General features: G+C 41.5%; 1 protein-coding gene, 1 long non-coding RNA gene and 1 pseudogene across 9 annotated transcripts in view; 2 read left to right on the top strand and 1 right to left on the bottom strand.

Moving 5' to 3' along the window:
• UNKL (unk like zinc finger) overlaps nucleotides 1-22777 on the top strand; it is a 59952-nt gene extending 37175 nt beyond the window's left edge. For 5 of the 8 annotated variants that reach the window (XM_087731090.1, XM_087731094.1, XM_087731095.1 and 2 more), the window contains 7 exons: nucleotides 123-185; nucleotides 3457-3622; nucleotides 9686-9778; nucleotides 14304-14534; nucleotides 15206-15408; nucleotides 16240-16494; nucleotides 18720-22777. In XM_087731090.1, the coding sequence (XP_087587216.1) occupies nucleotides 123-185; nucleotides 3457-3622; nucleotides 9686-9778; nucleotides 14304-14534; nucleotides 15206-15408; nucleotides 16240-16494; nucleotides 18720-18875 (1167 nt within the window). In that variant the 3' untranslated portion in view covers nucleotides 18876-22777. Of the gene's footprint in view, nucleotides 1-122; nucleotides 186-3456; nucleotides 3623-9685; nucleotides 9779-14303; nucleotides 14535-15205; nucleotides 15409-16239; nucleotides 17069-18719 lie in introns of all 8 variants that reach the window. The other 3 variants (XR_015698681.1, XM_087731092.1, XM_087731091.1) reach the window with 3 other exon arrangements.
• Nucleotides 18720-24321, bottom strand: LOC148052071 (uncharacterized). Its single transcript, XR_015698682.1, has 3 exons — nucleotides 23578-24321; nucleotides 23262-23450; nucleotides 18720-18847 (listed from the first exon to the last, which is right to left on the bottom strand). It is a non-coding gene; the product is annotated as an uncharacterized LOC148052071 (long non-coding RNA).
• A 1052-nt stretch (nucleotides 24322-25373) lies between these two features.
• LOC104015293 (sorting nexin-29-like) overlaps nucleotides 25374-27666 on the top strand; it is a 130721-nt pseudogene continuing 128428 nt past the window's right edge.

Below are 27666 nucleotides of genomic sequence, written 5' to 3' on the forward strand. Positions count from 1 at the left end.
AATGAAGTCAGCCTGTTGAAGATATTACAGAGATGCCACTGACCCTTCATAAACTAATAATATATTTTACAGCAATGACTCATTAAGTTCATATATTACAGAGATTTTTTTTTTTCTTTCAGGCAAAGCATCGAGGCTTCCCAGCTGAGAATCAGCAGAAAATAAATGAACAAGAGAACAAGCAGGTATTGCCAAAAGCTAACTGCTGTAAATATTTTGCCCTTTTTGATAATTTATTAATGCAGTATCAAAGTTCTGTGGTGCTTTACAACATAGTCTAAGGAAAATTTGTGCCTAGTGACAGGACAAGAGGCAATGGGCACAAACTGAAACACAGGAGGTTCCATCTAAATGTATGGAAATAGTTTTTTACTGTGCGTGTGAGACTGAGCATTGGAAAAGGTTGCCCAGAGAGGTTGTTGGAGTCTCCCTCCTTGGAGTTATGCAAAAGCTGTCTGCACATGGTCCTGGGCAGCCAGCTCTAGGTTCTGTGAAAATGTACAATAGATGTGTGCTGCAGGGAGTACCAGGGATGAGAAGTATATGAATCAATTTGAGGATGCTTTTGATAGTAGCAAGTCCATGGCAGAGTTTTCACAATGAAATTTTGGAATAACTTGATTGGGGGATGGATTGATAAAATTTAAGGAAGGACAGAGGAAGATGATGATACAGTTGTTCAAACATCAGATGCTCAAAACTAGAAAAATAGTTAAAGTGACAGAGAAGAGGGCATAGCTTTGACCTGTCATGAAGCTAAATCCATCAGGTGTTAGAGGTCATTTAATATATGCAAAGGAGCTTAAAACTCTGCCAGCTTTGCACTGCTGGAATAAGAACCCTGATGCTTTGTTAATGCCAGTGATCAAGATAAATGAGAACAGAAGCTTTACCATTTGCCATTCACGCAACCATACAGGAGTGTATAATCTAAAGTGGAGGATTAAAATGTATCTTACATTTAAAAAGCAGGAGGAGTGGCGCAGAATAAACAAGACGAGAAAACACAAGATAGATAGAGGTGGATCTCATGAGTTCTGTATAGAAGAGTGATAGTACATGAACCAGTTTAAAAATATACATTGGGTTTTTTCCCCTACATATCTATGAATTAGTGAGAGCGGCAGCCTGGGAAACTCTTCTAATTTTTTGTGATTTGCCCTAAAAAGTAGTTTTTACATGACTTTCTACCGCTATTAATGTTTGTAACAGAGTAAATAGGACACACCTAGTTTAACGTCTTTATGAACAACCTGGTGGGGGAATCAAGTTTGCAGATGACATGAAATTGGCAGGCCCAGTCAATAGGGCTGGGCTGCCATTCAGAGAGACGTAGACAGGCTAGAGGAATAGGCCAAAAACATCTTTATGAAATTCATTAAGGACGAGTGCAAAGTCCTGCATCGGAGAAGCAAGAACCTCTTGCAACGATATAGGCTGAGAACAAGAACTAACTGTCTGGGAAACAGCTCTGCGGAAAAGGACCTGGGGGTCTTTGTAGACAGCAAGCTGAATGTGAGCCAAGCGTGTGCTCTGGCAGAAGAGAAGACCCAACATTTTCCCATGTTTTATTAACAGGACCATGAAGTAGATCAATGGAAGGGGTTACCCTTTTGCTTAGCACTTGTTAGACCACATCTAGAATACTGCATCCCGTTTTGGGCTCACAATACTGGGATTATGTCAGTAAATTGGTGCAAGCTTAGCACATGGCTGCCAAGATGGTGAGGGGACTGGAGCACTTGCCCCGCGAGGAAAGGCTGAGGAAGCAGAGCTTGTGTAGCATGGAGAAAAGAAGGCTTCAGAAGGACCTAGTAGCAGCCTTCCAATACCTAGGAGGAGGTCGTAAAGAAAATGGAGCCAGCCTGTTCACAGTGGTGCACAGTGGGTGGACAAGAGACAATAGGTGTAGGTTGAAACAAGAAGCTAAGAATGGGTACAAGGAAAAATATTTTCACCATGAGGAGTCAAGCAGTGGTTGCTGAGTGTGGTTATGCAGTCTCCATCCTTGGAGGTTTTCAAGCCCAGACTGGCTAAAACACTGAATAACCTGATCTGACTTCATAGCAGACCTAGCTCTGATCAGGAGGTAGGACAAGATGACCTCCTGAAGTTCCTTCCAACCTGAATTTTCCTATTATCTGGCGATCCTAAGAATACTTAGCAAGTTGTTTTAATTCTCTTATTTTTAAAAGAAGTGTTATTTAATCTCCATTTAAATAGCACAGAATGTATGAAATTCTGCTATGTAATTACAAAGCTGTTGGCATCTTTTTTAATAACCTTTCTATCCTGTCTTGTTTCTGTTTATTTTGTCTATCGTTCTCTGGAGGTCTGTAGTCCATCTGTCCTTTTGTCAAAGTGGGGTCAGCTAGAGCAGGTTGCTCAGTGCCTTGTCTAGTGGTGTTTTGAATATCTCAAAAAATGAAGACTCCACAGCCTCTTTGGGCAACATGTTCCAGTGTTTGGCCACCATCGCAGTAAAAATTTTTTTGCATCTAAGTGAAACTTTCTGTATTTCCATTTGTGCCCATTTTTAAAGAAAAAAATATTCATTCTCATGGTCATTATCAGCCTCAATCTTGCACTATATCTAGCTCTGAAATAGAAATTTTCTGTGGTATTGGTAGAAATCAGGAGATTAAGTACTGCACAATCACTGCTCGTCACACAGAAGGCAATGAGAGGATGTGTGGATTGATTCAGTCACAGTTCAATGTCAGTTTTATTAACTAAAAGATTGGAAGGAATAAATAAACAATAAACAATAAAAGGAATTAATATACTGGAAACTCTGCACCAAGTCCCTGTAGACTTTGTGAGGTTATTTTCCAGTTTAGAATGTTACATGGTTATATTTTGTTTGCATTTCTTACATTTTGTAATTTAAATATGTGATTTGTATGAAAAAAATGTTCAGCTAGAAAGAAGTGGCACAGGTATAGGTCATTATATAACATGATACATGTGTGCAATGCAGTCATGTTTCTCTGCTATCAAAACTGAAGATCAGTTTATGCATCAATTGCATTTAGATTAAATGAGAAAATTGGCAGATTAAAAAAATAATATAAAATATAATCTGTGTGCGAATGCATAATGAAATGGTACAATTCCTCAATAGATATTTTCCTTTTGAAAAGGAGCATCAGACTTCAGCTAACTAATTATGTTTGTAGAGCTTATTTGCAGTATTTAAATACTTCTTTTCTGAAGGCACAATTCCCTCGTGTGGTAGTGATGTCCAGCCACATTGGAGAGATGCACTTGCTGGTAAATGATAAGGAAAACCATCCTAATCTATTAATTCAAAGGGTTCTTCTGGATTTCTTCCTGTTTGAATTAAAATAACTACTTTTAAAAATACATTCAGTTTGTTTTATATGCTTGTACATACATCTGTGTAAGTGTGTTTGTGTGTGTATACATATGTTGTTTGTTGTTTTTTTTTAACAGAACCATCTCAGTGTTTTTTCAGCGGTTAACCCACTTGCTTCAAGTATAACTTCCAGTCTGGCCTCCAGTGTTGGATCAGATAGTTCATCTCCTACAACTGTCTCTGCTATCAGTGCCAAAGCTCTCCCATTCTATTCTGGCAGTAACACAGTTGAATCAGTAATAGGTAAGTCTTAACATTTAATCTGCAATTGTATATGTTTTGTTGCATTGTTCAAGTTCTTCTTGTTTCAGCGTAGGTTCAAAGAGCTTATTGGTAAAGACATAATGTTGTACACACCTGCTTTATTATATGTAATTAAAAGCAATATCTGAAATTTAATTTAAATGTTTTCACCCCAAATCATTATTTTTCACAAGGTCTCCAATGTGAGCGTAGAAATGAGTGAATGGGGCATTTAAACTGGCATTTTGGCATTGGTATTGGCGAATGATTTAAAAAAATGTGTAAAACCTTCGTAACGCAACTCACTGTGTTGCTAGAAGTAGAAGTACTGTCTCCTCAACTTCTGTTGGTGGGCTGATGAGAGTTGACTTTGTTTTTTTAATGTAACTGTATCAGGTGCAATTACAGATCTTACCATGTTCACATGAAAATGGGAGATGTTTCTCTGGCTGACTGCATATTCTCCAGTCTGGTGATTTGTATGTTGAAGGACAAAATCTTTTGTTCACACTATGTGGACCAGATCTGAAAGGACACAAAGAGGAGGAGCCCTTGCTTTCTGGGTGCACAAGACAGATTCTGAGAAATACTCACTTCCAAAATTTCTGTCCTTAGCCCAGAGCCTTTCCCATGCTTCCAGCCAGCTAGGCTGTTTATGTGGAAAATGGTAAAAAGAGATAAATATTTCAATAATAATTAGACACTGGGAACTCAAAACTGGTCATGGTATGCCTGCTGCAGTCTCACAGGTGCTGGACAGAGAGCAATAATCACTTCCCCCAACCTGCTGGCTACACTTTTACTAATGCAGACCAATATGCTGTTAGCTTTTATTGCCACAGAACTTGCTGAATGTGTTGTTCATCAGAATTCCTAGATCTTTTTCTGCAATGCTGCTTTCTGATCATTTGGCCCCCAGCCTGTACTGTTGCAAGGGATTATTCTGTCCCAGGTGCGGCATTGTTGTATTTGCCTTTGTTGAACTTCATGAGGTTTCCGTCAGTCCTATTCTCCAGCCTTCTGAGATCCCTCTAAACGGCAGTCTTGCCATCAAGTGTATCAGCTGCTCTCTTTAATTTAGTGTTATCCACAAACTCATTGAAATTTGTGGCACTTTTGCACTAAATGTGGTTTATTCAGGAGGCTGTGGCAGGGAATGTTGTGATTTGAAAGATGCTGTATTTCACATTCTGTGGTGTAAGTCACATGATCAGGGAGCTGCTGTGATTAGCTGGTGTACTTGAAGCTTTCTGTGTTTAAATCGATGTGTAGCAGCGACCAGGAGACTGCAGACAGTGAGTCAGCACTTTGGCATGGTAAGTTAGGCATTCGCTCTTTTAATTCTTTTAGGGAAGAAATCTGTGCAGAATATTAAATGATGGATCTTTTTCTGCAGTCTCACAACTGTATAGCTTGCTTTCCTTAAAGGTTTGTTTGATGATCTGTGTGTTAGAATGGAAAATAAATTTTTAATTATTTTTAATTTTCAGAATTAGAATGAGCAGAATTTTAGTTTTTATTCTATGCAAGTAATATAATTTCATCGGTTTATGGTTAATATTTTAAGATATACTATGGAATGAAATCACATTTTTGTCAAGATAAACATTGCTTCTGGACTAAGTGGAGGCTAGTTGGCTGTAACAAGTTACTGATGTAACAATAAAAAACACAGTCTAATTTCTGCATACTAGATGTGGTGCTAATTCCGTATAATTTTTGAATCGTGATATTCTGAACAAGTGTTCCAAAGTCGTTTAAAAAGTGATATGCTATGTCTCCCATGTCCCAGTGTGATTATATTATTGAGCATAAGAGACTCTCAGTTCCTCTGGGTTCGAATATGCCTCTGCTGTCTATGGATGTTTTTCTAAACCAGTTTTCAGTATGCTGTGTTTGTTAACAGAATATGAATCATAAAATACATGTCTCATGTATGTATAAGTTAGTGTACTTTATGGTAACTGTGTAGATTTTGGTTTTTTTCCTTAAAAGAATTTCATATATATATATACATAAAAATTATTTTTCCAGAGTTCTTTGTGGATATACAGGATAGCATTGAAAATAAAGTGCTGCACATAATCTGAATAGAGCAGAAAATTAAGACGTTATTGTAGAACAGAAAATAAATACATAGTGTTCTTGTAGGAAGCGGTGGATTGAGGAATCATTAAAAAAAGGGATAGAAAAAGAGCTGCAGCAAGGGAAGGGGCTAGGTGATTATGGGAAAAGGGGATGAATGGGTTTGGATAAAGGATTCGGGGAAATGCAGGAGAGTTACGTTAACAAGGACTGAAGAAGTTTTGTCATACAGTAGGGTCTGTAGCCCTTTCTGTGGCCCTTTATCTTGGTCTCATGGGGAGCTCCCTGAGTAATAGTCCCCAAGAGCTGGGGAAGAGAAGGGTGCAGGGGAGTTGGGAATAAGCATACCAATCAGGTAGAACTAGTATTTAGCATTGAGGCTTGGACAATATGTTGAAAACTGAGGAATGATGGAGTGGAAGTAGGTATACTGTTGCAGTCTGCTCCTGTAAGAGTCAAGGGAGATTGGTTGAGTTGCCTGGTTTTGTTCTGGTAAAAAGAAAGAAGCATAATCTGAGAACATAAAAGCTGCAGGATGTTTGAAGTCCTCCTGAAAATTAAAAAAAAAAATTAAAATATTTTTTAAGAGACTAGAGAAATTAGATTAGCACGGTGTCAAAGGAGACAGATTTGGAGAGGAATAAATAGGGAATGGGCAGCAGTGAAGGGAAACAACTCAAGTGGTAGTAGGGAGACAGTGGGACCTTAACATTAGGGGATATCTGCCAGCCTGATACTCCACCCTGTTGTCTGTTAGGTTCTGGGTGGACCTCCCCCTGGGAATGTTTTGGTTGCTTCCATTGCATTCTATTGGATAATCAAGCATGGGGATTTTGCCTGTCTGGGAGACTTGCCATTCAAGGAAAATTGGTGTCTCTCCAGTTTCTTCCCACATATGTTGTGATCTTAAGATGCTGTCTGTGTTCTCTCCCTGCACTCCACTGACTTTCCACCATGTGAGGTGGAATGTGAGAGAGCCGAAGGTATCAAGACATTAAGCTTTGAAAATCTAGATAATAAACAGTAAGGAGACATGTCTCTCCTTTTTGTGGTAGGTGAGGACGAGTATGGCAGAATGAGTTCAGGCCTCACAAGAGCAGAACATGACAGGTTAGTGATTTTGTAAGGGTGCAGGCTTAGATTTGATCTACTGTTTGAGCAGTATGATTTATATCAGTCTCATTGTGTTTTGTTCCTGCTTGCCATACTTGTCTAGCAACATACTGAGCCAGACACTGCAAATAACCTAAAATATTAATAACATCTGGGTGATGTGGGGAATTGCAAGAACTTGAAGAAAACAGTTTTTCCCTGTTTAAAGATAATGATGGTGCTAATGATGGGATTTTAAAGCCTCTGTTTTCATGACTGAGAGAATTATGAATTTTTTGAAAGAAAGTGGAACAGCTTCTCTTGGTGAAAGTGAGAGCGATCTCTCCCAGAATATCCTGCAGCATAGCAGTGAGACGTTTGTTCTCGCAGGTGTACGGCGTTTTTGCACAAAGGATGCTGAGACAAGTTCACGTCTGAAGATTTATTAGTGGGTTGCACAGCTGATGGCACATAATGGTGAAAATTATTTCCCAATAAATATAGCAACATAAGAGAGAGAGAAGAAAGGGAAAGAGAGAACTGTCCCAGCAGCTGGGTGGGAAAAGAAGTGACAGGCAGGGCAGACGAGCATCCTCTCTTGGGCATTGTCTCCAGTGCAGTGGCTGGTTAATACTTTTCCCATAATTATACTTTTCCCATATTAACTGTATTAGCTACAGTTTTTCATCAAGACCCTCCCAAACTCCTTACGGGCTCTTCCTGCTTATGATTTTATTAGTGTTAATTGGAGCACACTGGTTAATGGTGCTGCGTCCAAAGATATTCTTGAGTGTATAATATAAATCCAAAGCTACAATCAGGAGTAGAAGAGGAGAAAGGAAGCGTGATTCTCACACCAGCGGCAGTCACTTCCCCTGAGAACCTACCATAACAATGCTCTGAGGTTTGGCAGGTGCCAGATGGTGAGCGTAACAAGATGGTGAGCATGAGAACAAGAAAGAAAACATACTGCCCCAGAGACTCTGGAAGGCACTACCAGAGCAGCTGGGTGAAAGGGCAAGGTAGGCAGGCTACAGCGATGCAGATGAAAGGCCCTTACTTATATAAAAGGCAAAGGTAGGGAAGGCACACTGCAGCAATGGGGATCCAAAACCCAGTATGGAAGAGGGACTTTTAATCTGGGTTTCAGAAAGCATTTGTGGGCACTCTAAGCCTTGAGTCCTCAAATAAAAGGAGGCCATCTGTCCCCTCCTTACTGTAGTGTATAGGACTGGCTTAGGCACCTGTCTCCAAGAGAAGGTTATTGCTGGAAAACTTTGAAAAGCTAGGGCATATCCCTTCAGGCCAAAATGATGATGCAGAGAGAACTTCCTCCCTCTGACTGTTGGACACCAAGCTGCTTTGTCAGTACTGCTGAAAGATAAAGATTATTGCTTGGGCACAACTCCATACTAATAAAGTTGTGTTGCTTTTGAGACCCAGCCTAGTGACTCTTCACAAAGAGCTATGCTAACTCTCAGGTATATTTGTCGGCAGCGTCATTGCGTAGTATGTGAACTTTATCTCTTGGCTGGTATTTTGTTCTGGACAGCTTAGGCAGCTTCCTGCTGAGCACTGTTCTGTGGATCCTGCTTCTAGGTCAGTAACTCCCTTTATGTGTTATCTGGAGCTCCAAGACTGTGGAGTCTGTTAGATAGCTTAGTCAACATTAGAAAATGCCTATGCATAATAACACTGCACTGATCTTGTAGTAATGATCCAAATGGTCCTTTCAATTTCTGACTTGTAGCACTTTTGCAACTGTCTAGTACTTCTGCCAAAGATTTTCTGCAGTTTACAGTGCCTGTTTAGGACTAGGCTATGAGAGAGGAATCAGTCTAATTCTAAAGGGATCAAGAGATCCATTTTGGATCTGCTGGAAACTTTTACACAGGCCAGTGTCTTATTTCTGTTTGTTCCTTTTCAACTCATTTAGGCTTTGTGCCAGTTTTTAATAATGATTTTCAACATAAAATCTAAAATTGCTTTACAAAGGTATTCACTATCACTGACCACGGTGACTGGGATAATCATTTTCCTACCTGTAAAATCAGTATTTATGCAGACTTCTCTCCTGTCTTCCTGACTGTGCAGTTGTTCAACATTAGTTAAAGTACAGGTAGAGAGGGATAAATTCCTTAATTACACCCCTTTCTGCGCAGCAAAGAAGTTAAGAGGAAGAAGGGAAAAAATACCCATCTTCTAACACTTTATAAGCAGTGGACCTAATAAGAAGTATACTGATAAGAATTTTTTCATTACATTGCCCAGGGAAATTTTAGACTGACATAAGCCTTCACATGAAAGGCAGTCTAACTTTTGAGTCTAAATGAAATATTGATTTTGATTTTTACTTTATTTAAAAATATTGCACATTTTCATTTGAATATTCTGACATTCCTTACATCTGTATGCCCTGATATGTAACTCAGTTACCCCAAGGGCTAACAGTTCTAAGGGGCATTTACAGTGCCTTTCCTCAGGTATAATACCTGTTTTTATTCAATAATAATAAAAAATATGTTTACACAGGTATCCAAATTTTGTTTTTCCTCTTCTTCTGTTGACGCACATCTAAGCACAACAGGTGACACAGATTTATTGAAAATCCAGATAGATAGCCACCTCCCCATTATCCTCTGTTCATTTCATCAGCTTAAAGAGCTGTAATAGCTTATATATGAAAGTTTTCCCTTTTAGAAAATACAGAGGATATCCTTCACTGTGTGTCTTGTAGCGTGCTTACGATCACGACCTAGATGCCAAAGAGTTCTATGATGGAAGCACTAACAAAAATAGTCAAATAAAGTTTCCTCATTTCAGCCATCATGATATTTTTATGGATAATTCAAGGATAATTCATTGATACAATGTTTTGTTTAACAGGTTCTGCTTTAGATTTGCATTTTAATGATGTGAACGTCGCATCCATAGATAGAGAATTAGAAGATCAAGAAGGCAGTGACCTTGGATTAGCAAGTAAGAGGTCCAATTTGTAAAATTATACTCATTTAAAATATCTTTCTTTCTTACCTTTCTAAACTTTTACTCATCAAAATAGTTACAGACAGCAAAGACTGCGAAGAAAAGTCCTCAGTTTTGTTCCAGCTGTTGAGCTTTGTGGTGTAAAGGGACTGCACCGCTATCATCCTGTCTGTATTTTGCAAGGGATCAGTCTATTAAACGCTTTGGTTTTTTTTCTTTTTTAACATGCTTAATGGCTTGGCCCAATGGGCATAATAGTTGATGGAAGGACTTACATGCATTTACAGGAAGGCATTATGCTTGAGCTTGACTGCCTGCATGTTGAGTGCTGCAAATGTCTTGACAGCAGGCAGTATGTGCTGTAGGGACCAACAAGTACTTCCATGGTTAGGTGGTGGCTGAGAGGGGGAGTGGGGACAATTCTTGAGGAGAAGGAGGTAGCAACCTTTAGGACTTCAATACTTGCAAGTTAGGGCCTTAATCTTTATATGAATCTAAACTGGAAGGAGCAATTTAGTTGAAGGTCTGTTGGGAAGTATTCAGCCATTTGGCCTCTTCTGGGAAAGGAGAGGAGAGGAAGACATAGCAAAGGAGAGCAGTGCAGGGAAGAGACAGCAGGTAGGAAGGATGAAGGGGGGCAATATCAAGAAATTAAAATGCCACCTTTCCCTTGTGAAAGTAGAAAAGGGAAAATAATCAAGAGGAAAAAAAAAGAAAAATAGGAAGTGAAAACTGAGGAACTATAATTTCTTTATCATATTCCTTTGAGAGTCATAGAGCAACATAACAGACACCTTTTTATAATACTTCCATTTATTTTCTGATATCGTTTTGCTAGCATTTCTTTGAAGGAGGTCTATGGTGATTATTAAGTCGGTTGTGCATATTTGTTAAGCTTCCACTTGTGCAAACAAAACTGTATTCTTGGATGGCAAATGTGTTCCTCCCATGTTCTTCTTGCCCTGTGGCTCTAGACGCAAAGGGTAAAACAACTGTAGCTACACCCTAGTTTATTATTGCTGACTGTTGCTCCAAGAAGAAAAGCTTGCACTTAGTGCCTCTATACATTATGCAATTTTTCTTTCTTTAAGATAATTATTATATCTTTAGTCCACTGACTTTAACAAATATACAGATATATTTGATGTTGTTGGAATATGTAAGCTGTCACTGGGATAGGACTGTATCCAAATATTACAGATTCAAGACTTTGTCGTAAGGTATGGACATCATTTTGACCCAAGTGAACATCAAGTGCCCTCACTCCCTCAGGAAAGCATATATTATAAGCAACTCTAAGTTGGTTCTTTTCAGAAATAACACAGATGTCCGTAGAGATTCTGCTTCAAACTTTTCCTCCTCCAAGTGCTTCCTTTGCAGTTCTAGGCAAGATCACTAATTTTATCACCCCAGTAGTGTGTGGATACATGAGGCTTCAGAGCAAACACAGAATTCAGGAAAGTCACTTGGTTTGAAATGGACTTTTTCACTTCATCAGCTCACTCATTTGAAGGTGGGCAGAAGATGCCTCACATAAAGTGGCTGGTGACATGCTTCTGTCTTCAGATCTGAGCAGAGCATTTGGGGAGGCACTTTACAATGCACATTTGGGGGTGTTGATGTTTTGGCATCAAGTAGATGTAGGCAGATTGTAGCCGTGGCTTCATTATTGATAGCAAGAGCTAGAAGAAATGAGTGCTGGATTGCACTGATTAAGAAGTTTCTTACACCAAGTATTAATTTCTGACATCTTGACAACAGTACTACAAGCTGTGGTGCCCCTCCCACCTTGACTGTGTGGTTCCCAAGGTGGTTCCTTGTTACTAGAGGCTGTATTTGTGGTACCTATATACTTCAGGTTATTAGGGGATCCATACAGAATGTCCGAAAATGTTACAGTCTCAATAAGTAGTCATGTAGATTCTCATCAATAATATTAGTGGGAACGTCTTTGGAGCTTTTAGGGCTTTATATTTATTTTGGTTGATTGACTTCTTATCATTTTCTGTTCAGTGATGATGCTAACAGGTTGTTCCTTCACCAGAACAGTTGATATGTTATCTATTAACGTTTTCCATTATTGTTCATGATATTCCCCTTCATACAGACCTGGAAAGAAACTGATAATGTGTGCAATTTCAAATTTATTTCTCTGCTAGTGATGTCAGGATCAAGAATTCTGATGCTATAGTTTGTTTGTATGGTATTTCATTTACTGCCTTGTTCTATGCTGCAGGAATGATTATGCTTCAGTGGAAGTATCACAAAGTATGGAACAGGAAGGAAATGCTGTAACCAGTTTTATTTGTATGTGGAAGATAGTTCATGCAGTGTAATAGATAGACCTGGGTGGGTAACCAGACACTCATCCAGCTGCTCTCTCACTCCCCGTTCTCAACAGGACAGGGGGAGAAAATAAGATGAAAAAGCTTGTGGGTCAAGATAAAGACAGGGAGATCACTTACCAGTTGCTGTCACGGGCAAAACAGACTTGACTTGGGGAAAATTAATTTATTGCCAATTAAAATAGAGTTGGATGGTGAGAAACAAAGAGAAAAACTAGAACAACCCTCCACCACCTTTTCCCCAGGCTTGACTTCATTCCCACATCTTCTACCTCTCCCTTCCTGTCCTGAGCGGCACAGGGGGATGGGTAATGGGTGTAGCAGTCAGTCCATAACAGCTCCTCTCTGCCGCTCCTTCCTCTTCACACTTGTCCCTGCTCCAGCATGGGTCCTCTCCATGGGACGCAGTTCCTGTCAGGAGAACCTGCACCAGCATGGGCTCTCCACGGGCTGTGGTTTCTTCAGGCAATATCCACCTGCTCTGACCTGGTCTTGTCCACAGGCTGCAGGGAAATTCCTGCTTGTACTGTAGTCTCTTCCACAGGGTGCAGGGAAATACCTGCTCCACCGAGGTCTCTTCCAAACCTTCCATGGGCTGCAGGGGAATCTCTGCACTGGCAACTGGAGGACCTCGTCCCCTTCCTTCTTTCCTGACCTTGGTGATCGCAGGGCTGTTTCTCACACCTTTTGTTCCCTCCTCCTCTGCCTGTGTGGCATTTTTTCGCCCTTTCTTAAGTATGTTCCCCCAGAGGTGCCACCAGTGTGGCTGAAGGGTGCAGCTGTGTCCTGTGGTAGGTCCACAGGAGACAGCTGGAACTGGCTGTGTCTGGCACAGGGTAGCCCCTGGCCTCTCCTGGCCCCACCAACCTCCCTGCTACCAAAACTTTACCCCTTAAACTCAAGACATGCAGGCAGATTATATTTGCCAAAATTCAACTGGATTTGAAGACTACTTTAAGAACCAGAAAAGAGATGGTTCTTCTGCTGCCATTTCATACAATGTTTGTTTGGGGGCTTTACTTTGGCTCTTAAGAGAATTCTTACTTGGCCAGATTTTGTAACTAAATGCCCTTTACTTTGTTGCTTTCTTGCTCCTCTTGTGAAGAGTGGTGTACATTTATTGTCTGGTATGTTATGTACATCTGTGGCTATATGTCTGTCCTGTATCTTTCTCCTATAGTCATGAGGCTGACCTTGGTAACATTTGCTGAGTATTTAAAGATTTTTTTTTTTTTAAGACATTGTGGCAATGCAACTTATAATGAGCACCCCTGTCTTTTTGTTTTGAAATACTTCTAAAAGGAAAGATGTTTTCTCGGATGACATGAATTCACCCGTTTTAAGCAAAACCAGAAAACTAGAATCATGACCCTTGCTTTAAGTATAATCATTTGTCTGCTATATTTTTTTTAAAGAGAAGGTGATGTAATTATTAGTTGCTATTCAAACATACTGATGAATAAAATCTTCACAGTAAATATTAAACTGTTTCCTGACCAAGAAAATGCACTGCATCTGTGCATGTTTATTTAAGTAATTGCATGATTGAACAACCTTCTTTTAATACCTATTTTTTATTATCATCATTATTTTGGGAAATTACGAACAATGCATTTGTTCGACTAAATTATTATTAATTTTTACTTTGTTTCAAACTCAGTTTTTATAGAGACTTAAGTACATTTGACATTTAAAATCTGCTGAACAAAAGCGAAAGTACGTAGAGGAAAGAAATTGAGCTATGTCTGATTATTATCCTGTGTATGATTTTCAAGGTACGTAGTCTCACTTGCTTAACTCTAGTTTATATATTAAAATAAACCTCAATTTTTTCTTCATCCTTTAAGTGTCAGTCAGTTTCTCTACTTGCGTTAGTTGTTGGCTGTAAAAATGAGTAAGTCAAATAACTTGATCTGAAAAGTGTTTTCTCTTTCTCTGTAGCTGCAGATGAGTCCACTGCTGTGTAAAGCTACAAATTCTGTTTTCACGCACTTGGAAAAATACTTTCAAGTGTTCAATTTAAAAAATATTTTTGCAATAGGAGATAAATAAAGTTTTCTTTTTTAACGGAAGGTATTTGAATATATAATCGAATTTTTCAGAAAAATACTTAGAGAGCGCTGTGTATTACTTTGGAACTAATCTTTTTTTTTCCCCCCCTAATGCATACATAGGTCAAAGATTACTGGGAAGTTCAGCACCTGTCAATATTCCAGGTTCTCTTGTTCGTTCCTCATCTTTACATTCATCATCATCCCTTTCAACCTCTCCACTCAGTTCTCTTTCACAATCGCTGTCTCAGTCTTTTGTTTCATCCACTACGGCTCCTCACCACCAGCAGCCTCAACCTTTGAAGACAGAACATAGTATGTTAGGCACCTCAGCCTCTTCTCACAACTCTTTAGGTAAGTAAGTTTAAGGCTGCACTTTGTGTATAGTAAGAGGGAATTCAATGGCAGGTAAGAAGTGTTCAGTTCAAGGCTTTGCATGTTTCTTATGACTTAATCTGGACAACAAAGCCTAGCTGTTGTAATTGATAACACTACTGATAATGGAGTTATATGTGGTATGTGGGAGAAAGTTCAAGGAGTCAACTTCCGTTCCTAGTGAAGGGAAAAAAAGAATTCTTAGAAAAGGAGATATGTACAGAGGTGTTTGAAAGGGGTAAAATAGAGCAGTTGGCATACTGGCAGCAGGAATGCATTTTAGCTGCAGCATTTTGCTAAAGGAAAATACAAAACAGAGAAAGAGGAAGAATTAAAATGATGTATGAGCTGCTAGGAACAAAGCTTTTTGTATATAAATGAATTCCCACTCTTCCTTCTCCTTTTGTGGACGGTACTGTCTTTTATTAAAAGCAGCAAGAAAAAAAATATGCGCTAAGTCTCCTGAATTGCTGTAAATACTGTAAACATTTACCAGACTGTCACATTTCTGAAGGTAGTGAAATAATGTTATGAGTCTTGCAGATAAAAGTATAAATTTTGCGTTTGTGGCACATCTGTTTTGTTCTGCATGTGAAACATTTTGCAGCAGTGTGTGCAGAATGATTATTTTTTCTGCCTTTGTTTTACAGGTTTAAATGGTGTTACAGGGAGCATCTGGGACTTTGTAACTGGGAGTTTCTCTCCTAGTCCATCCCCAGTACTAAGCAGTGGCACTACCCCCTCAATAAGTTCAAACACCAGTGGGAACGAACTAACTCGAGTTAGGCAGGAACTTGATGATGCCAAGAGAAAACTAAAGCAATGGGAAGAATCTTGGCAACAAGTAAAACAGGTACGCAAATTTACTGTAATATTAAATTATATATATATTTTTTTAACAAACAAGCAGCTCCTACTGCTTTTCCTTTTTATATATGTTCTTATCCTTGGACCCAGAGTTTTATTACAATCTGTCAAAGGAATGTTTTTTCCATCCTCAAAATGAGCTAGTGGCATAAAGGAAACAGCTTTTTAAAGGGCAGTTCGTTTTCTGAAAGTTGATCTGCCTCTCTAGACAGGGACACTTGGAGATATTCAGGACAGGGCTGAACAGCAACATATCTTGATGTTTAAGTAACTAAAGACATACATTCCCTCCCATACCTCTTTCAGATGATAAGCACGCAAAAAAAGTAGAGGCTTGCCAGCAGCTGTGGTTGTATAGTGTACCTGGGCAGTATCTAGCCATTTCAGCAGTCAAACTGAGGTTGCTGATAACTGCCAGTCTAGTGCATTTTCTGTAGTCCTTTCCTTCCCCTCATGTTGTTCTTTGTGTGACAAGGAGTAGCTAAGTAGCTGTACTAAATTTTGATAGTTTTTGATGTCTCTTGACATTAAATTATGAATTTAACATTTAAAGTGTGTTCCATTTATAGAGCTCCAAGAAGGCTTCTGGCTGTTTACAGGCAAGTAACAGTGACATACCTAAAAATTACATTAAGACACAACAAGAAGAGTTGCTAATTAGAAGGCAGGATAAGTAGGGAGAAGTGTTAAATTGACAGTAAAGGCATTGTTATGTCTAAAATTAGAGATTACCTGCATCTTCGAAGGCTTTTGAATTTACTATTCTGTTGTTAATTTAAAAAATTTATTTTTTATATTCTGGAAATCTTTCTCCCAGGCATGTGATGCGTGGCAGAAAGAGGCTCAAGAAGCAAAAGAACGTGCTAACATTGCAGATGCGGACAAACAACTCGCTCTTCAGAAGAAGGAGGAAGTGGAAAATAAATTGAAAAAGCTGAAGGTGCAATTAGCTGCTTGTCTATCTACTACATTACCTTATATGAAAAACTATGGAGATATAGAAAAGATATCCTTGCCAAAGCTTCGTTCCTTACAAAACCGGCTGCACTTAGATTTAGAAACAATAGATGAGGTGAGTTTCTTCATCTCCATAACTATTTTTGGTTAACTGAAACTGCCAGCTCAATAACCTTCAATGACATACTTATACCAGGTTTCATTTCAAAGAGCAACATTGCTCTCAACATCAAGTCTTTCTTTTCTGGAATAGAGGATGGTTCAGATTTCTCAACCTAATGCATTCTTCTAAGTTTTTTATCAGCTATCAGAAAAAAATTACAAGTGATTCACGAGAATTCTTGAGGTGATTAAAGAAAAGATTTAATGCCAGCTTTTACCCCCAATGTTTTGGGCACTACCTAAATAAACAAAAATAGTTGCCGTAAGTAAATGAACATAGTTACATGCTTTTCACTTGTTTAGAAGACAGGTCGTGAGGTTCCCTGCTAGGAGTTTGTGTAGTCAGAGATAGAATCATTGACATTAGAAGGGACCTCTGGAGATCATCCAGTCTACCCCCCGCTCAAAGCAGGGTCAACTTGAGGAAGCTGCTCAGGGCCTTGCCCAGTAGTGTTTTGAGTATTTCCAAAGATGGAGAGTCCACCACCTCTATGGGCAACCTTTTCCAGTGTTTGACCACCCTCATGGTAAGAAAAGTTTTTTCTTATGTCTATGTGGAATTTTCTGTATTTTAATTTATGCCCGTTGCCTATTCTTTCACTGGATACCACTGAGAACAGTCTGTCCCTATCTATTTTACTCCCTCCCATCAGGTATTTATACACACTGGTAAGATGCCATCTCTTTTCAAGGCTAAACAATCCCAGCTCTTTCAGCCTCTCCTTGTATGTCAGATGCTTGAGTCCCTTAATCACCTTAGTGGCATATTGCTGTATTTCACCTTCTCTCAAATCCAGACTCAGTTTCTGCCAAAATTTAGGATGCTCTTTCACTGCCAGATTGAGGGCATTTCTCGGGGCTCTCAAAGCTGGGAATATCAGGTGCCACTCCTCTGAGCACATCCAGGAAGATAATAATGACCATGCGCTGCTCCAGGCACCATACTTCAAACCTTGCTGGGCACAACTTGGTTTCACATTGCTGTCTCCCCTGCAGTCTCAAAGGGCAGTGACACCACATATGACACCAATTCTTGCTGTTTTGTTTTGACTGTGATGGGACTGTCCAGACAAAAAAACAAAAAGATTTCCTTTCACTACTGGGATAGTCTGACATACTCTAGTACCTGTTTGAGTTCAGCAGTGTCTTCTCTGTCTCAGTGCACCTCCTGTCCAGTGCCATCTGTATCAGTATGAGCTACAGTCTTGAAAAAAAAGCTAGGCTCTCTTTAGAAGAGTTTAAAACATAATTTAAGTCTTTGTCAGTAAAGTAGGTGGAGGAGGACGAGACTTGCTAGTTACCAGGCTCCTGTTATCAAGTACATTTACAGGATTACGGATTGGATTGGTGACCACTATTGTTTTTCTCCTAAGGGATTTTAAAGACGAGGAAAAGAGTCTTGGGATCTCTTAACAAAAAAGTCATTACATCCTGGAATGGAAGTCATCTTGGCCAGGCTGGAGTGATCAGAACCATTACCACCTTTTCCAGTTTCTCAGGTTTCCTTTACCACTGTGGCCTCTTCTCACCTAGCTCTTCCTTCCAGGAGAAAGCTGCTGTCTTAGGCAGTGCCACATATAGTGTTCTGGGTTCTTCTCATGGTCCAAACTATGTCTTGCTCTTCAAAAATTAACATGGCTTTTAGATGCTTTTCAATTCTTGTTCCTTGGGTTGACATGGCTTATCACATGGAGACATTTCTTTGCAGTTGTAACATCCTCCCTGAAGTCTGTATCAGTAGCTTTGTTCAAAGTATCGCACATTTGGGATGCTTCCGTTTTGTCCTAATGCAGACATCTCCCACAGTATGAGAAAAACGTAGCTGTGGTTTGAAATGGCAAAGTGAGGGAGTATATGACAATGAAAAAGGCCTATTTCCTCTTTTTTTTGTTTTTGCTTGTTTGCATCGCTCATCCCAATTACGCAGGAAAATTTCAGTCCAGAGGTTCAATCCTAGGTATCTTCCTTTCTAAAAGCATCTATACTCCTCCAGCTGCTACTTTAAAGGTTGTGTGTGCTCTGATCTTATGACCCTCAGTTCAGCTCTGTGTCGTACAAAAACATTGTCCTTTGTGTTGTTAAATTAGAAGTTTATTTGGGACAGCTAAGTGTAAAGCTGCTAGAACACAACTGTATACTTTGGAATCCTTTTTATTGAGTGCAATAATCTTTTTACAGGTGATTTTTCAGCTTCAGTCAAAGAAGTGTATTGTTTGTCAGGAAGGTGATCGTAGCATCATTCTGAATCCATGTCAACATTACGTACTTTGTGATCACTGTGCAGCTGCACAAGAAGAATGTCCCTGCTGCAAGAAAAAAAAAAATCTGTGGTAACATACAGGCATAGTACTCATATCATGTTAATGAATTAAATAATTTTATGGTTTTGTATTTTGTATAAGAATTATATCACTCATAATTAATCCATTTAATAGTGCTAGACTGATTTCCATTTTGATGTGAGAAACTTAGTTGCTTTAAGATAGAGAATAAGGCTTGCCAACCTTTACGTATCAGGTTCAGTCATTTGATGAGGTTCTATAGTCTTGAGGTTTTCATTCCCCCCCCAATCCCATTGCAGCCTTTTCTGACTTCCACTTACATTCCTAGTGCACAAGCTACTTAGGTTCATTTGCACTGTAATCACTTTGTATAAATCTTACCATAATGCCTGAATGAAGTGTTTTTACCTGTTATTTTCATTAACAGAAGATGGATACGTAGATACAGTAACTACACACTCAACAGCACAAATGGTCCCTTTGCCATGTCTGTTGTGTGTGGAATGCCAGAGCCAGTATTTTGGAATCGGTCTAACACTATGTTTACTTGGATGTTTGAAAAACTCTGATTAATATAAAAGCACTTTTTAATTATTGTGTTTTGTTAGAAGATATGTTGTAAATTGCTTCAAGCTGCTTTCTAGGTCTTATGTTTATTTTTTAATATGCAATAATATGACGTGTTATATGTGTACTGTGAATTTAAAATATTTCACATGGTTTTACTGTTAAATCACGATACGATTAAATAGAAATGACAACTTATCTAGTTTTTTTACAATTTATAAGTTAACTGCATACTGTAGTATTTATAAATGTACCAGCAGAGACAAAAATAGTGGGGCACATATGCTTTCATATTCAAAGACATGTTCTCAATTTTGTGAAACAGATCAGTTTTAGTAAACAACTGTGCATTTGCATATTTCCCTCAGTTTGGATGTTTGTAGTCTTAAAGTTTTTGTATGTCTCCTAACCTGTGTGGTACTCATTGGGAACAGATATGATACACATAACATTACCAAGTGCCTATGCCCAATATCCTAGAAAACGGCAGAATACATAAAAGAAGAATTTTGCAAATAATTTCTATTGCTTAATTTTGTATTGAACAATTTGACAATAACTAGAATATGTCTCTTGCTTTTATAAATATTTAAAAGTACACTTTTTTCAGTAATGGAAGTAATGCATGTTTGAAAGGAACTATAAAATTATTTAAGTATGTAATCAGGCAGTGGCACTTTGACACAGTGATTCTTTTAAAAGGTGGTAATATCCTTACTTCATCCTGGTAGTTGGGAACATGCAATTCAGGGGGAGAATTTGATTACTGCATGTTAACGCTATATATTTTTACTTTTCTTACATGGAATAATTGCCTACATTGCTCCTTTTTCTGTTAAATTCAGGTGTGACACTAGTACAACTTAGATTGAAATGACCTACTACTGTGTTACACGATTTGTATCTCCATATTACTGTATTCAGTACAAAAAGTGAGTTCACACAGGCAGCAAAGAGTTAATCTATTTAAAGTTCAGTCATGCTAAAACAAAAAAAAAAAAGATGTATACTAAAATTATTATTGTCAAAATAGAGCTTTTAGAACTGTCAGCATTAAATAGAGGGCCCAAGCCAACAGTACTGAAATCACTATCTCCTTTGGGTTTTAGCGTTCTTTGTACAAAGGCTTGAGTTAGCAAAAAATCATTACACATTTTCTGTGAGAACTAAATGTACAGACTTGTCATTGCTTTCTTTAAACATGTTGATCTGCAGGAACGTTGGAGACCTTTTGGGAAGGGAGAAGTAGGAAAAAATATTAAATATGTTTCTACTTGCTTCTGTTTCAAAATTTTGTCTGAAGATCACTTAAAGACCAGAGTTGGGTTTAATAATGTGATTGTGTTGACTTTACCACCGTTTCTCTAAAACGTTTGTACTGAGAAAAGTATAAAATTGGACTGTATTTGCATTTTCAAACACACTTTTCTGTCCTAAAATAAGATATTGCCGTTTTAAAGGTGTAGCCAGCTTTAGACTTTAAAAAAAGGAACTTGGATCACCAAGTTTGGCTGTAGGTATTAATGTATTTTTTGCACCTGTGCGGTCTATGACAAAGATTGATTTTTGAACCTTAACAGCATTTTGGACTAAAGCAAACTTAGCTATGTAAGGTCTGTTTGTTTTTTTTTTTTAAATAGTGAGCAAATCAAGGAATAATATGTAATTACAGTTTGAAATTATGTTACATATTTTTCAAATAAGCAGTTATTTTGGACACCAGTTTACTACATTTATCTAGTGTGGAATAGCATTCTGCAACCATTGTGCTCACAAAAACGTTTAGAAATATCTTAGTGAAAATTTTTGCTTCGGTATGTTAGAAGAAACCAGCTTAGGCCACATTGTGCTGCCCATATGCAGCTATGTGACATTTGTTACCCACGAGATACAGAAGCGTGGTTTTGTGCTGTCTTGTCAAAGTTTACAGTTCTTCATGTGTATTTTAGTGCATTTGCCTATGTCCCGGGGCTACTTTTTGGTCCCCCTTTTCTTTGGTAGTAACAGGCGATTTTCCTAATCTCGCAACACCAACAAAAAAGGAATGTAAACAGCACTTGCAGTGTGAATCATCACATTGACATTCGCAGTTTATATGTGCTGCATTTTTAGAGGAAATGAACTAATGTGTTTAGTCTGTTGCTTTTTAAATTTGTATGTTTTGTGTTTTACAATGATGAATCTTGAAAATAATGATGTATGTCCTATAGTAATATCAGTACTGAAAATTTTGCAGGTGTTCGCTGTAAGTTTCTTTGGTGCTGAATTACAGACACATTTAAAAACTATCAACAAACCATTTTGTGGAGGAAGAAAAAACACATACCAAAGAAACATACCTATGTGTGAAATTCTCAGACTGGGCAGCTTGCTGTAATTACAGACAAATCCCATAAAGGTGATCACTTGAACTATACATCATGATACATAGCAGTCATACGAAAATAATACAGTTGTTCTTCACAAAATTCTTTTGTAATTACAAGCAAAGTTGTCTGTATCTTATTAAAGCAAGTCAACTGCAAATACAAATAAATACGTACTTTTACACCAGTACTTTAAAATGGAGGATAATAAAATATATGCAGTTGACTAGAGACGACTATTTGGAAGAAGTCAGAAGTGAAACGTGACCTTTGCTAAGCATTCATCCTTGTACTATATACACTATCTAGAAACTGGATACATTAAAATTATATTTTAGCAAGACTACAGTATGGTAATTTGCTGAATTCACAAAATACATAAAAGCAAACTAAACAGATTTTCAAGATTCATTTTGGTATTTGACAAAGTGCTGTGTTAATTTATGTAAGAATATAATTTTTAATGTGAGTGCCATTATGTTGTCACAATTATTTTAGCCTGGGGAATAATAGATTAAAATTGTGATTTCTCAGGGTTTTTACAGTTAGGAGCTGTAATTTAACCGGAAGTATGCTAATTACAGATAGATCCCAAGCTGCATGTTATAGGCTTATTATTAGTCTTCTTTGAATAGCAGATTATTAGAGACATACTTGTTTTGCTCTACATTGCCATTCAGAGTATCCTAGTATTAAATATAGGTAGTAATATTATTACTGTCACACTATGCTTGTGTAACTGTGGTCATCATCAGACCCTAAATAAATATGGAATTTTTACTCATATTAATTTATGGAAGCCGTTAATGTTTTGAGTGTACAGACAGAAATGATTTTGTGAATGAAATTGTTCTTAATACAAAACATATTATTTATAATGCATACTCATTTACTTGTAGTGAACTGTTTAAAATTCTTAACACTTGTTAAAACTTTTCTACACTATAGCGTTTATGCAATGGTTTACAGAAGTCATGGAATTATTTTTATTACCAACATGGAAATAAAATTTTGATCTTTATTTCTGAGCTATACTGTGTTTAAAGATTCAAAAATGTACAGATATGTTTTCCTCTGCAGTCTAATTATGGCATTCCTAATCAGTTCACGGTTTCAACCACTGGGATTGGCATTTACTGTTTCAGTGGAGAAAGAGGTCTAACTATGATACACAGAAACTGATTCAGAAGAATGGTCTACAAGACAGAGGCTGTCAAGTAATTAAAACATAATCACTTCTCCATTCCATTCTTCTCTGTACTACATGTCCTAAGAACGTACGAAGTGCCCTACCGGGCTGGAGCTATCGTCATAACCAGTATTCTGGTTATGATGTCTATACCACTGTTCTGGTTATATCGTTTATACCAGTATTCTGTCCCTAACAGTGGCAACAGGAGATGCTATGTAGGAGGAGCATGTAAGTCTTGCCTCTTTCTGCAGTCCATGCCTCTCATATCCTCCAGTGTCAGGGATGTTAGAAACTGCAGCCTATTTAGGCTCACCTTATACAACCTGGTAGCTTTGTACCTTTGCAACTCGAAACTTTGTCCTTCATAAGATGCAGAGAATGTGACAGCATACAGTACTGAGGATGCGGATTCACCAAGGTTTCCTGGAGCTTCTTGTCCCATCGTCCATATCCCTCCTGGTAATGCCCAGACTTCTTTTCTTCCCCAGCAGCCACTGCGCATCTGGGAAGGCAAGTAAATTAAAGTCGGTTACTGACAAGTCTCAGCTTACATGCTGTGCTTGCATGAGAAATTCAATCAAATCCCAACAAGGTGGAAGGGGAAGACAGACACACATACAGAATCTTACATGGTCACTTATTCCCAAGTAGACTGGTGATAAAGCTGTTGAGACGCACGCCTTACAGTCTTCACTTGCCCTCCCATACACCCCAAGGCCTTGCACTTGCCCTGCAAGAACCACCTTTTTCATCTAGGTGCACTGCCGGGTCTCCTGGTTTGCTTTCTGATGTCCTCAGATTTTGAGGACATTCTGAGGCGCCCTGTGGCCCCTGTTTGCATTTTGGTGTGCCCCAGAACCCTCAATTCACGTTCTGGGTTGCCCCTGAGCCCTCCACGTCCCTTCTAGTGAGCCTCAGGGCCCTGTGTTTGTCCTGCAGTGGGCAACAAAGTTCTCCATTTAGCTTTCTCCCCTCTCCCACAGTTTTCTGGGTGCTTTTTGGTGTTCTCCACCATCACCTTTTTTCCTTTCGGTTTGCCCCAGGGCCCTCCTTTGCCTTCCTGTGCCCCAGAAAGGGGGCCTGCAGCCCACCGCTCCAGGAGCCGACCGACTGACCCACCCACCATTCCCTGCCGGCCCGACGAGCGCGGCTCCAGGAGCGCTGCCGGGCTGTCCCAGGGGCAGGCAGGGCTTCGGCGGGGCGCTCGGCGGCGGAGGGGAACGGCGTCCCCTCGGCCTGCGAGGGCGGCGTCCCGCGGCATGCCGGGAGCGGTAGTCCTCGCCCATGTCGGTTCCGCGGGGCGGCCGGGAGCTGCAGCCTGCCCGCACTCCGCGGCCGCGCGGCGCTGGCCGAGTAGCGGTGCCGCAGTTCATTCGCGGCGGCGCCCCTCGGCCCTCGCTGCTGCCGCCCGGCGGCCAGGGGCCGGTACTGCAGCTCGGGAGCCGCGCGTGAGCGACGAGGCCCTCGCCCGTGCTCACTGCTGCCGCCTGGCGAGCGCCACGCCGTGCTGCAAGCGGGGCGCGGAGGCGCCGCCGTGCTCCGCGTTGCCGCCTGCCGGTAACAGCCGCGCGATGCTGCGGTGCCTCCCAGGTGGTGCCGCCGCGCTGGGTGCTGCCTCCCGGTAAGGAACCGCCGCGGCCGCCCCACGGGCGCGCTGTCGGCGCGCGCTTAGTGCGCAAAGCGCAGATTGCAGCGCCGGTGCCGCCCGTGGGCGCGCGCGGGGTGCTCGCTGCTGCTGCCGCCTCGTGGCCGCAGCGCGGTGCTGCAGCGCCGGCACCGCACAGGTGCGCGGCAGCGCCGCCGCCTCCTCTGCTGCAGCCGGAGCAGGGCGGTGAGCCGGGAGCGGTTCCCGGTGGCGGGTGAGGGCCAGGAGCACCAGCGAGGCGAGCGAGCCCCACTGAGGGTGCAGGGGTGTCTCCTGCCCGCTGGCCGCCCGGGGGTGGCGGGGCGGGAAGCTTCAAACGGCCCGCTGCGGCCGGCTCCCGGTCTGCTGGAGGCGAGCCGGGGCAGGGCAGCCCCGGGGAGTTACCTGAGAGCTGGCAGAGGGGAAGGAGGCGGACATCCCCCAGGCGCAGACGCCGGGCGCCTCCCCAACTCGCCAGAGCTCCCCCTGAGCTCCCCCTGGCCCCGCTCGCCCCGTGCAGCTGCCGCCTCTCTCCAGCACCTTCCCCGAAGCCTGCCCCGTAGCCCCAGGCTGCCCCCGCGCCCTGTCACGAAGGTCGCAAGCTGGCCCTCGAGTGGGCTGGAGTATTCCTTAACGCGGGTGCCCTTAGCAGCAGTGCGGGGAAAGAGCAGCATCTCCAGAAGCCCCTGCAGAAGGAGGGGATTCGGCCAGGGGCAATCTACAGAAATAACGGTCGCTGCTTCTCCTTTCCCTCTCCCAGAGGCCACGCTGAAGATGCTGTTGTCCATTCGTCCCCTGGGGATGCTGTTGACTGCATCCACCTCTGGCTTGGGTGGGTTGTCTCTGCCCGGCCTCGCTGTTCTCGTGGCGTGGGGGCGAAAAGGGACGGCGGAGCAGGCTGTGGGCAGGAGCTGCTGCGGCTGAGGCTGGAGAGGCTGGAGAAAGGTAAAGCAGAAGAAACCGAAGGCCATCTGGCCAGCAGCTGCCTCCCGCTGCAGGCAAGAGAGAGCCTGCCTCTCCGGGGGAGGAAGGATCCCTTTTCGTAGCCCACAGCAGGCCAGACTGCCAACGTGCACCGCAGGGTCTGTATGTGTAACCCAAAGCGCGGTATGGCTGCACAGTGCACAAGCAAGTGAGGCTATGTGTCTAGGAAGCCTCGTCTCGTAAGAGCTGTGAGACACCCACGTATTCTCTTAGGTGGAGGACAGCCAAGCGACCGGAGTTAAGAAGAGGAATGGAGGAAAGAAGGAGAAAGAAGAATCTGAACTATCATATTCTCCTGGCAGCGCCAAGAGCGAGAGCTGTGGTGAGTTTAGGGCCCCCTGGGGACCTGTCTTCCCTCTTGTGCGTCCCGGGCCTTTACTGCCCCTCCCCTGGCCCCCTCTCTTTCCCATGCTGCTGTGATTTTTTTTTTTTTTTCTTCCCTGTACCTATCCTCTTCTCTCTATTCTTCTGTCCTGCTCCCTCTTCCTCTCTCTCTTTATCTCTCTTCTTCTACTGCTCCCTTTTCTTTTTCTCTCTGCATTTTTGTCCTGCTCTCTCTCCTTCCTTTTTTTTCATCCTCTGTTTCTGTCCTGCACCCATCACTGGTTTTTTCCTTTTCCATCTCTTTGTCCTGATCTGCACCCATCTCTTTTCCCCCTCCAATTTCTCTGGCCTTTTACCCTGGCATTCTTTTGCTCTCTGTGCCTGTGCACACTGCTCTGTGTCCCTGCCTTCCTGTCTCTGTCCTTCCTTTCTTCTCTTTCTCCCTTTCCCTTTGTCTTGCTCACTGTCCCTGGTTTTTTTCATTCTGTATCTCACCGTCCCTGTCCTCCTTCCTGTTCATCTCATACCCTCTCTGACCCTTTATGCTGCTCCCTGTCCCTGTTATTTATTGCTTCACCTCTCCGTCCCTGTTTTTTCTCGTGCTCCACCTCTCTGTCATTCTCTCTGTTGCTCTCATTTGCTCTCTGTCTCAGCATCCTGCTCCCTGTCCCTCTCTCTTTCGCAGCATCCCACTTTCTGGTTCCCTGTCCCTCTCCTGTTTTCTATATCGCTCTGTCCTTCCTCCTGTCTTTCCTTGTCCCTCTGGCCTGCTACCCATCACTGTTTTTTTCTTTCTTTCTCCATCTCTGCTTTGGTCCTGTCACTCTCCTCCTCTCTCTGTCTCTAATGTTTCTTTCTGCATCTCTGCCCTGCTCCCTGTCCCTTTTCTCTTCTTCTCTCTGTCATCCATCCTCCCCCTAAATTTTGTCTGTATCTCTCCATACCACTGTTTCTCCTATCATTTCTTGTGCTATCCCCCTGCCCAGCCCGCTGCCCCATTATTCCCCTCTATCCGGCTCCCTGGCCTTTTTTCTCATCCTGCAGCTCAGCGCTGTTTTTTCTTTCTTCCTTTGTCCTGATTTGTCTCTCTCTCTTTCCCCCCTCAATCCCTCTAGCTTGTTCCCTGTCTTTTTCTCTCCTTCCCTCCCTTATTCAGTTTCTTCCCTTATTCAGAACTCCCTCATTCAGTTTCTCTCTCAAGCCGTCTGTTCTGCTCCCCACTCATCACTCTCTCTCTTTCCCTCTGTCCTGCTCCCTGACCCTGTTTTTCTTGCGCCACATCCTTGCAGGGCTCCTCATCCCTTTTTTATTGACTTATCCATGTTACTGTCCTTTTCCCTGTACCTTTCTCTGCTCCTCAGTCCTTCTCCTTAATTTTATTTTTTCTTTCTTTTCCTCTGTCCTGCTCCCCATTGCTGTATTTTAGTATTCTGTATCTGCTGCTCTAGTAATGACTGCCGAGTTGTCCCAGGGGAAGGGTGAGTGTGCAGGCACTGAGCCCCATAGCAGACTCACTCCTGGGACTTACACTCATTAACAAGTGAGCACTTGCTGTGCGTGGCTGTGTTTGTAGTCCTTTGTACTTGGTGAGGGGCTGTCAGAGAGTCCAGGGGAGGTTACACTGTGGGTGTCAGGGGCCATGGCTGCAGCTGGGGGCTGGGCCTGGAGGAGCGCCAGGGGGGCCAGTGAGGCTGATGGTGACGGCCCCTCTGTGTAAAAGGGCTGCAGCCCCAGGGGACGGCGCTGCTGGGACATGCCTGCCTGAGAGTGCTGAGTTGCAAGGATG

This window comes from Nipponia nippon, unplaced genomic scaffold, assembly GCF_047370975.1.
Source record: "Nipponia nippon isolate SJK-2023a ecotype South Korea unplaced genomic scaffold, ASM4737097v1 scaffold_5, whole genome shotgun sequence".
In the NCBI taxonomy this organism is placed as follows: Eukaryota; Metazoa; Chordata; class Aves; order Pelecaniformes; family Threskiornithidae; genus Nipponia; species Nipponia nippon.